Source organism: Chaetura pelagica, unplaced genomic scaffold, assembly GCF_000747805.2.
Source record: "Chaetura pelagica isolate M959 unplaced genomic scaffold, ChaPel_1.0 scaffold109, whole genome shotgun sequence".
In the NCBI taxonomy this organism is placed as follows: Eukaryota; Metazoa; Chordata; class Aves; order Apodiformes; family Apodidae; genus Chaetura; species Chaetura pelagica.
The window spans coordinates 10,658,175-10,669,472 of record NW_009970725.1 but is presented as its reverse complement, the minus strand read 5'-3'; the positions used below and the strand labels follow the sequence as shown (position 1 = coordinate 10,669,472).

At 36.3% G+C, this 11,298-nt stretch overlaps 1 protein-coding gene across 1 annotated transcript in view; it reads right to left on the bottom strand.

Moving 5' to 3' along the window:
* SMCHD1 (structural maintenance of chromosomes flexible hinge domain containing 1) overlaps positions 1–11,298 on the bottom strand; it is a 61,425-nt gene that overhangs the window by 17,278 nt on the left and 32,849 nt on the right. Inside the window, exons 26-32 of the mRNA XM_010006848.1 lie at positions 10,430–10,548; positions 9,586–9,753; positions 8,799–8,924; positions 5,295–5,374; positions 3,633–3,790; positions 2,471–2,586; positions 1,959–2,020 (exon numbers count right to left, since the gene is read on the bottom strand). Of these exons, the coding sequence (XP_010005150.1) occupies positions 1,959–2,020; positions 2,471–2,586; positions 3,633–3,790; positions 5,295–5,374; positions 8,799–8,924; positions 9,586–9,753; positions 10,430–10,548 (829 nt within the window). The remainder of the gene's footprint in view (positions 1–1,958; positions 2,021–2,470; positions 2,587–3,632; positions 3,791–5,294; positions 5,375–8,798; positions 8,925–9,585; positions 9,754–10,429; positions 10,549–11,298) is intronic.

Below are 11,298 nucleotides of genomic sequence, written 5' to 3'. Positions count from 1 at the left end.
CATCCAGAAAACTGCTGCAGTGTTTAACAAGGGATAGCACTGATTTGTGAATGCTTCAAAACTTTTCAGGAGATGCAAAGAGTCTCTAACCAAGATTCAGTCAGACATCTCTCTGAGAGAATGACTCATTACACTCTTGAACTGATTAATGCAATTCTTGTTTTCAACATACAGCCTTTATCTGTTTTGTCAATAACATCAAGAAATTTGTTTCCTTTTATTTTGTCTGAGAAGGACTAAGATGCAGGATTCCCTGGAATCCTTAACTTGTAAAAAACAAAATCCCAAACCTTTACCTCATTTCTAGAACAGGCCATGACTTTTCCTTTTCCTATTTCATATGGAGAAGAAACAACTGAACCTTCTTCTCTGCATTTTATCTAGGTTAAGATTGCTAGTAGCTTCTGCCTTGTCAGAATACATTAAAAACTGAGTTGTAAATAATCTGCTGCTGAGAATCTTGTGGCTAAACACCACCTACCCAGACATATGCTTTATAATGATAAGAAATCACACATTTGTTATTAAATTTGAAAGACTGTATAAGAGCATCCATTGGTGTTAAATAGATGAGAACCATCTGTGACTGTGCCAAGGACAGGAAACCTTGAGAGAAACCTTGAGGTTGTAGTCAGTGACGCCACAGACACTGGCAGCAATGAGTAACATGTACTTCCCTGCAAGGGCTGCTAATGGGTAACCTCTACCATCTGTCCTACGTTTTTCAGTAAGGTTGGCAATTTTATTTCTGGATATTTGTAGACAACTAGTAAACTACAGGTACTAATGTCAAGATTTTCATAATTCCATATTCAAGTCACACTGACCACCACAGTGCCTTTCACAGGAAAACATTTATTAGCATGACTACACATTGACACATGCATTCTAGCTGGTTTTGGTTGGTTTTTTGTTTGTTTTTTTTTCTATGGAGGTACAAATACATGATGCAGAGTGCCTTGTTCTGATAATGTCTTTGGGTGTTTAATTAACTTTACAACTAAGAATTTCTCAGAATGACCAATGTCACAGAAATGCATCTCATACTTGGTCCAACTCTGGAGTAATCCTTGCTTTCTGGAGAAGTTCATTCCATAAAGCTTGGACTAGCCACACAGAAAGCTTTGCTCTGTTAAAAGCAAAATGACACTCTTATTTTGGAACCTGACTTTGCTATAAGCTGTCAAACTCGGTCTTAGAAGGCTTTGGAACCTCTGGAGCCTTCAAGGTAAAGAAAGATCTTGGTAATGATACAAAAAATCATGCTTAAATAGCTTTTTTAATTATTTGTAATCTCTTGCATGAAAAAACCTTTATATACAACTATATTATGTTGCTGAACACCATCTGAGAAGCTAAACAGACTGAATAAACAAAGGTCATACCAACTGCCTTCCCAGATGGAGTATTTTCTTGGATGGCCAGGACAGAGGGAATTACAGATGGGGGTACATATGCATTGCATATCAAGCTGGGTGAGAACTCTGAGCCTCAGCTCCCCAGAGAAAAAAGTGTCTAAGAGTTAATGCTACATTCAAGGTCTTGAAAACACAGGTTTCCAAGGATTACAAACAAGATGCATGGCTTCCTGAACTCTATAATGCACTTCAAAAGAGATGAGAGCCACAGCTGAGAGGCAAGTTAAGAAACTTCCTTTCACCTCCTGAAGTGCTAACACTCAGATGCTTCTGGAATCCTGAGACAACCGAGCTGCTGCAGCCTTTATTCCTGATACAGGAACTAGGATCAGCTGTGCAGCAGTGGTATCGGCAGCATTAAGGTGATCCTAAAGTCTGCTTTCTAAAAGCACAAGGACCACGGTCATGGTAAAGGATTGCTACACAAGGTATCAAATCAGCTCAGTTCCCATCCTCCAGCCTGCAACTCTATAGCAGTTGACTGTGACATCGAAAAGAATTAAGGAATGTTACTAGATAAATAACAAGCAGATGGTGTACCTGAAGTAGAAGAAGCCATCTTCCTTGTCATCCTTCACTTTACTACAGCTGAATGTTGTAACCTGAAAGGAAAGATGCAAAATTTTTTATTCAATATACTGATAGTTAAAGTACCTTACTTTTAATATGCTATCAAGTCAATGACTTGCAGTACTGATAGCATACTGATAGCATACATTATCATCACCTATAACAGACTCTAGTTTCATATTCTTAATTCTCAGACCCTTTTCTTTGCAAAATTCAGGGTGGACACTTCTAGTAATCTCCCTGCTATTAGTTTCTGCAGAGCAGTAGCATTTTTGTCCTTATTATAGTCTTGGCATTTGAACAGTCTGACAACTTTTAACAGGACAAATATTGATAAACAAGTGTAACTGATATGTAATACTTTTTATTTAAGATCTAGAATGTAGTATTTATCCAAGTTAAATTAAGGGAAGTTTCTAGTACAACCCCCTGTGCTGGCGTTTCATTTTAATATCCATTTTGAATACTCATTGATGACTTACATCAACTGGCATCCTATTTCCGCTGCTCTGTGTTTCCCACATATTCATAGAAACCCGTGCTGGGTTAATATTTTTAATAATGTTGTCATCTTCAGAAAGGACACTAACCATAAAATCTGTAGAATGAAAGATAACATTTTTTCAACATTATTTTAATTCAGAATTAAGGCAAACAAAGTCCCTGAATTCCTGCACTTCTCACACTTAAAGGAAAAACACACAATACCACACTCTAAACAACAAACAATTAAAAACAGATATGGAAAACCTTCTCTCCCTAATGCTATAATTAGATCAGGTAACAATTCTTAGAAAAAATACCCACCTAACTTTATCCAACGACTGCTTAAAAAAAAAAATAAAAAAATCCTCAAATTTCAAGTCTGCTTTTCCCAGATTATCATTCTTCTCAAAATAGCAAGCCAGGCTTATTTTTGCTCTCAGGAAAGAACAATCATTAGCTAGTTAGGTAACTGATTCCTTCCTTTGTGCCAAAGTTTCCTTAAAGGAAAAAGCAGAAGTTTCAAACTGAGTTTTGTTTTTAACAAAATATGTTTCCTCGTGGTCATAACCTGCTTGTCTTTATCTGTTTACACTATTGTGAATACTAACAGGGATATAAAAGGTGAGGCTGTTTTTTGTTTTCTTTTATGACTCAGCAGCCTTAGAAAGCAAAAATCATCATTTTGTGAGAGAATAAAGCAAGAGTGAAGAATAATCTGCACTGTCCCTGACATCCTTCTGATCACTGTTTGGTTCCTCTTGGTTCTCTGCTGCCTCTAGTATCATAGTTACTGCCTTTATTACTATTCCACAGAAAATGACATAAGGGAAAACATGCATGAACTAGCTCAGATCATCTTTTGGGAAGATCAAAAACAGAAATATAGTGTTTCATTAAGGACAGAAGAGATTCTGTATCTTGCCATGTATTGAGAAAGACAGCCAATAATGAGGAACAAATAAGTAAAGTCTTTTGAAATGCTTTCCAAGGTTGATATGTATAACTTTTCTCTCCAAGTGCTATAGAGTGAGACAGAACCATGTCAATTATGGCTGTTACAAAGAACTGAGACAAAACAGACAAAAAAAAAGAAAATAATTTCATAGGTTTCCAAAGCTCTTGAGTGATTGGCTTCCACCAAAGAATCCTTATACTTACCAGGGAAGGTACCTCCTGCTGGAAAAGCAGCATTTTTGTCGTATTTTACATTCAAGCAGACAGGTTTCTCAGGATCAGGTAGGACATTCAACGTGATCAGAGGGCAGTCTAACACAGTCTTGTTGTATGAGGCCTTAAGCTGTAAAGTGTGCTCTCCCCTGAAATATAAAGAAATCATAAAAACTGTTACCAAATACCTCTTCTGAAAAGACAGTTTTCAACACACTTCAATTGTGAATCATGTACATTCAAGTATGATAAAATCGAGAAGTTATCAATAGTAAAGGGATGAAAAAATGTGTTAATGCAAAGACATGTGAAATCGTAAGTTTAAGATATTCTTAAGATATTAGTTTATTTAGGTTTATTTTGCTTTCATATTTCATTAGCTTGCTCATATTTGTCTGTCTGTGAGACACTAGCAACTACAGCTGTAAATTGCCAGAAGATAGCAAGTTGAAAAGCAAGCACAGCTAATTAAAACGCTGTCTGAGGAGCGTTCTGCTTTGACAGTTTCCAAAGGGTGAATTTGCGTGCGTTCATCTTGCATTTAGAGAAGTGCGTGACAAGCGTGTCATGTCTTCACTGCTAGAGAAAAACTGATTTTCTTTTCAGTTGTTAAAAACTTGAAATATAAGTCTTTATACAGATTTGGGAATACTGTATTTAACTGCATAGAGGCTGTAGTACCCAGCCAGTTTTGATTTGCTATAAATAGTATGATGTTACCACTGAACACACCTGTTTCTAACCTCCAGAAATATATTGACGATGAATATTCATCATCCTTCTACCAAGATGCAGGCATTATAAATACACTGAGCACCATCAATAGTATTTAAAGTATATTTTCTTCCAAATGCAAAACAATATTATGGGTCAAATCCTGCAGATATGAATGCAAAAACATTTAACTGTTGTGAAATACTTGAAAAATTTAAGAACAAGCACTTATTGCTAGCTTTTAAGCTAACTAAAATTCACTTAGTCTCGCAAGAAAAGCTCAGGGATACAGGGAATGGGTGGCAGAATGGTGAACACAAGGAGGATACAGAAATAACGAATTTGAAAAGTCAGAAGGGACTTGTGTGTTTTAGGGGAGTCAGGGTGACTGACATGGAGAAGCAAGAGCCACAGGACACACCATCTGCCAGAAATGAGACTTCATTAGTTTTACTGCCAATAAGAAAAAATAAATGTGTATATTTAAAATACTTTTGGACACTTTACCGAATCTTTAAAACAATGGCTAGCACCCAGAGGAACTAAGGTTTCAACACTCCTAAAATATGTTCCTACTTTGAAAGCAGAGTGTCTAGTCACCCAAAGGCTGTACATTTTGAATATTTTAAGTGGTTTATTACAGCATCTGCACTAGGTACAAATTGACAATTACAAGGAGTGTTTTACCATGACCAGAAAAATCCAGAAAATTAGAGAAACAGCTTCTCAAGAAGGCCAAAAGAAGCAGCTACTACATTTTATTTAGTTAAGCACTAAAATTCTTCAAGCTCACTGTCTGGTCTTCCACTGGCATATAAATAATAAATATTTCACCTTAGCTCTAGATTAACTCTTGGTAGGTACTTTAGGAAATGCACAGCTTAAATACATGCAGGAAACAACATTTCAGTTTTTTTCCGTACAGTTTTCACTACTTACCTAGGTGCATGAATACTAATAACTCCCAGGTTAGCCCTACCATTTTCGTCTGTTTTATGTAGCAGGTTTGAAGGAACAATCTGTCAAAAAAAACCACAACCCAAAAAACCCTCTTTCAGTAACACAGAAATAATACCGAGTTTTACTACAAAATGTTTATAATTTGCCTGTGTACTGCCCATCCACTTGAGCAATAGCTTCTTTGTACTTTTGTGCTCTAAATTAGGGAAAGTTACACTTATGAAAACAATATTAAGAGGTTTCAGAATTTTCTCTGCCAGTTTTTGAAGACAGTAACTTTATTCAAACTAGGATATTTTTGTTAATATGTTCTAATATTTTATTAATGTTATTTAAGTGCTATTGATACTATCATGTCACCCATAACACGTGTTAATCTGATTACATTTTCAGATTCTAAAATCTTCTACAAACTCTTTATTGCCTTTTACAGTGTTTCACCAGTTTGTACAGAGATTCCTGGCTATCAAAAATGAGTGAATGATACAACTGTAGTAAATACAACCACAACATCTGTGTATCTTTCCCTCCCCCCATTCTAGTACCACAGCCACAAATGTAAGACTGCTAGACAACGTAGGGAAAAATGTCATGACAAATGAAGAAGTACAGTACCTCATTTACAAAAATGTAACGACAGACAAGAACTAACTGCTATACTGTAAGAAATGGCATTTAATGAAAAATTAATAGCGATAACTTCTTGTCAAGGGTCTTTTAATATAATAACACAAATACCTTATACATCTCCTATTCGCCCTGAACATCAATTAAGTCTGATTCAAAGTCCTTTGAAGTCAAGGGAAATTCTACTATTGACTTGAAGGAATTCTTGTTGAATCCCACTGCTAGAAAATAACTCCCATTTAACTATCTGGTGTTCTTCAAAGCGTGTCTTCTATGTGCACCCTGTCCTGGGCGTATTTAATTCGCCAGCACTGAAAGTTAAATTGTATGATTGGCAGCAATATTAAGTCATACTTGCCTTGACATATACTGGCAAATCAGCTATCACTTCACTTTCCTCATCAACCACAAGTTTTTGAAACCATGGACTCTAGTGTGGCAGATGAAGAATGCCTATCCTGTCATTGAAACAGATCTTAAAGAATACTAATACACTCTTAAAGCAGAATTTATTGATATAGCACAACAATGTGATTCAAACATTTGTCAACATCTGAACAGTCTTTTGCATTAAACTGCTTTTCCTTTGCTATTTCAGCACAAATTTCAGGAGACTAAGTGTCTAGTATCCACTTACACAAAAAAAAATGGTTTTGGAATATGTGAAGCGGGTAATCTTAATCCATAATTGTTTTATTTTCCCAATCTCACTTCAGTCATCTAAAAAAAATGGTACTACTTTAGGGAAAAAAGTGTGAAAGCTAGTTCAAAATTGATTAGTTATGGAAGTATTAATTTATCCTACCATGTCACTAGAGAAAAGCAATGGCCAAAAATGTGTGCTTAATGGTTCAAACAAAAAGCAGCATTGTGAAGATAATACTGAGAAAATTGCCAGACATTTCATAAACTATTTGAAGAGTATATTCAACTCAACAAAATAAATCTGTATTACAGTACATCACAGAACTGAAAGTTTTAATTTTTATAGGAACCACTGCTTTATGCACTTGCACTACTGAGCTGCATATATGAGTTAAGAGTGTTTCTGTTCTGCCATACCATTTGGTCAGGTTGTGTGGTTTTTTTTGTTGTTGTTGTTTTTGGTTTTTTTTGTTTGTTTGTTGTTGGGTTTTTCTGGGTGTTGATGATTGGACTCTCATCTCAGAGGTCCTTTCCAACCACAATGATTCTGTAATTTAGTTTTGGATCTGTAAGATACAGGATGGAGTACAGGAAATGCATGCTGCAGAGTATCAGTCTTAGTAGACTTAGAAGCCAGAATGTGAAATACAGACAGACAGCTTATCTGAGAATTTCAGTACCCAAAATATTCTCACTTCCTTTGGGAGACTGTGCATACAACTAGTCTGAAATGCCAAGACAGGACAATTTTATAGACAGGTTGTCTAAGATACTCATGAATGCTGATCCCATCTCTGCTCAGCAAATTCACAGTTGATTGTTCCCTAACGTACAAAAGCAGCTCTTAGAAATGATACCAGTGTTAAGCTGTGGCAGAGCTAATGTGTAATAAAAACATTTTAACAATGATCCACCTTGGCTTTCAGAACACTTTCTCCTGGACAAATGCTGCTTCGACCAGGAGCATGCAGACTTTCTAAGACCTGCTGCTGGTTCTCTCTGCAGGAGTATCTGAAAAGACACAGCATGCCTCCACAACATCCCTCTGATCGGACAACACAATCACACAGTGTTATTGTCAAGATTGTATAGTCTCTCAGGAACAACATAATTAGAAGCCCCAAGGAACTGCAGCTGCCATTACAAAGGCAGTAGCAGGACAAACAAAAAAAAAAATCCCAAACTATAAGGCTTCTATGGCAAGAGATTGAAAAGAGACAGAAAATAAATGTTCTATATATGAAGAAATTTCCTTAAAAAAAACACTCAATAAAAATAAGTAATAGTAGAAGAGTAAAACTGGGGAAAGGTAAGGCTGTGGCACAGTTCTTTAGGGATGAGCAAAAGTAAGTTCTTGGCTGCTGGGTGTTCTGGGAGAACTGAGAGACAGAAATGCATGGCAAGCACAAACAACAAGGGAACAAGAATAGCCCTGCATGAAAAAAATGTCACATATAGAGGTGTATATATCCTGTAGTGGTAACGTACACGTTCAAGATAATAGTCCCTGCACCAACAATCGGGAATGTTCCACAGTTTTCCTTTTTTCAAATAACAAGAGAAAAATTTTCCATGAATGGAAAATTCTGTCAGACTCCTTTCTTTGTACAGGCCACCTGCCACTCATACCTCACTCATGGAAAGGACAGTAAACACTTAAATTTGGGTTAGATTTGCATCCTCAGTTCTAACTTGGTTTGGACTGTCAATGCTTTTCACAGGGATAATCAAGTAGGAAGCAAGCCTGCTAACTAGCTTTACATACAGACTGTAAGTCATACATTGACTTACATGAGTAAAAGAACTGTCAGAGAAAAATTATTTGGCTGCCAGTGTGGACCATGCAGTAATAATAATAATTATTATTCAGTAAATTACCTCAGATAAAATGGGAGATGGGGGCAGGGTGGTGTGCACGCAGCACTTGGAAAGAGGTTCAGTAGAAGATCCAGAATGTATGTGACTTATATTTGGATGCTTCACTATAAAAATTTTATATTTTTTATTGTTATAATGAAATAGAGCTGAGCAATCTGTCCTGGGAACTATTTACATTACTCATTGACACTACTATTATGACATCAATTATTCTTTTCTGCCCTTACAGTATTTGACTGACTTTACAAAAAATGTCTTTAAAACAAAGATAATGTTGACATGACAACAGAAATTCATGTAAAACAAAGTTCACATAAAAAGGCCTATGCTTACCTTTAAGTTGTTACTCTTCATAAGGCTAATTTTGACATTAGGTTCAGGAGTTGGATTTCCCCACTGATCGCAGAGCTGAACAATAAGAGGCTTCTGCAGTTCTCTACCATTAATCACTGCAACAGGCTGGAAGAGATAAAAAAGTCAAATGCGGGCATGGTTCTTCATTCTCCCAGTCCCTGCCTTTGCCTTCTGTCCCTTGAGTGTGGCCTGAGCCTTTGGATGGTGAAGACTGAGGCAAAAAAGCTGTTGACTACCTCAGCATTCTCCATATCCTAGCTAACCACGTATCCTGTGTCCTTCCAGAAGGGGCCCACATTTTCCCTAGTTTTTCATTTATCACCAACATAACAAATGAAACTTTTCTTGTTGCTCTTGATATCCCCGATATCCCCAATTTAATTATATCAGGGATTTAGCATTCCTAACCTGATCTCTGGATCCCTGGCTGCTTGGAAAATTTATCTGTATTACTCCCAGACTACCTGTCCTTGCTTCTACCCTATGTAGGCTTCCTTTTTTAAGAGATATTACGGAATACAGCATTGTAAACACACACTCACTAGTTAGATTACTCCAAAATAAGTTTAAAAAAACAAATGTAGTGAACTATTTAATGAAAAATGCTTCACATTTAAAACACAGCTATATAATTAGATAGACTGCAAAATACTTCCTTAATTTTGCTTCTGTTATGTTGTCCTGTATAGACAGAAAGCTCTGGAAATAAAAGACCAGCTGATTAGGAACTCTGTTGTTTGTCCTAAACCAAAGCTGTGCAACTTACCTTTTCTAACTCTGGCCAATCCACAAACTGCAATTTAGCAGGGAATCCTGCAGTTAAATATACTCTGAGAAAGTCAGAAAACTCTCGCCAAGCGAAGCACAATTCTTTGCTTCCAAGTAAACAGTTTTTAAACCGAATACCTTTTACTCTCATTGTTAGAGTACTTTCCTATTGAGAAATAAAAATACTTTATCAAGAACAAATAAAGGGAAGTATAATTCATTATTTTTTTTCTACATGATAATAATATGCCTGCTAGAAACTATTTGCTGATTTTACTGTGAGATACTGGACTTAAAATTAAACTACAAGTTCTATTCCTTTTCTTAGATTTGATTTTGTGAATAAGAAGTGATCAATTTAAAACTCAAACATTTCTCAGGACCTTGTTTTTCAGTATATAAGAATTACGTACCACTTAGTAATATCCAAAATATTTTAAAAGGAACTACAGCACACAATAGCTTTAGTCTGCTCTACAAAGTTCTTCAAAAGATCAAAATCAACTGTACCACCATAAATAAACACAGAAGAAGAGACTAAAAGCAAGTTTGAAGAAAAGTTTTATGACAGTGTACTAGAAACAAAGCAAACCTGACTCAAGCATTAAGTGAATTGACCCTCATACTGTATAGCTGCAGCAGTGATCAGGTTTTTAACAGATCCTGGAGAGCAGGATTGTACAATGTTAATGCTTTAAGTCTTTATCATTCTCACAGGTTACCACCCAGCGTTTAATTTTACTCGCTCTCTCTGGTTTTGGTTCAATTCTGTATGACAGAATTTAAGACAATTACAACACAAAGGCCACAGAGAAATAAACTATATGACATCTTATAAATACCTGCCAAGTTATTTTCAAATTTGATTTATCAAGTCCAGGCCCAGAAACTCCTAGGGAATTTACACATGCAGATGTCACTGTCTGAACCTGATTTCCATACTGATCTGTAATCATTACATCTGTTAAAAAAGATGTTTACGATTAAAATTAAGATTATTACCTCTTTTACCTCTACTAGCTGCTTTAATGAAACATTACATAACACACAGAATATACAACATACACATGAAATAGAGAAAAAATACATGAGTATCATTTAATCACAGAGTGGCTGAGGTTGGGAGGGACCTCTGGAAGTCATCTGGTTTAACCTTCCTGCTCAATCAAAGCCACCAACAGCAGGTTGTCCAGGACCATGTCCAGATGGCTTTCAAGTATCTCCAAGGATGGAGACTGCAATCTCTCTGGGCAAAATGTGCCAGTACTGTCATTCTTGCAGTGAAAAAGTGCTTCCTGATGATCAGAAGGAATATCCTGCATTTCAGGTTGTGCCCATTATCTCTTCTGCTGTCACTGAACACCACTGGGACAAGTCTGTCTCTATCTTTTCACAATTTTTTATCTGTTGCCATGGCATGTAGCAACTGTGTACAGAAACCAAAGGAGAATGAGAAGACTGATCCCTAACATGCCTTCCTCTTAGGTTAAAGTTAACCTTAAAATATTTCACTTTGCAGCCCATGCCTTTGAATAATCCCAATGTTGTTATGGCAAGATTTCAGAATACATGAACTAAACAAAACTACAAAAAATTTGAACTCAGTGTGATGAATGCCCTAATGTACAAACTAAGAAGCAAATTTTCTCAGTTACTCCAGAATTGTAAAATGGCAATTTAGAGAAGTCTGATCATCCTTCCATGAGTGAGA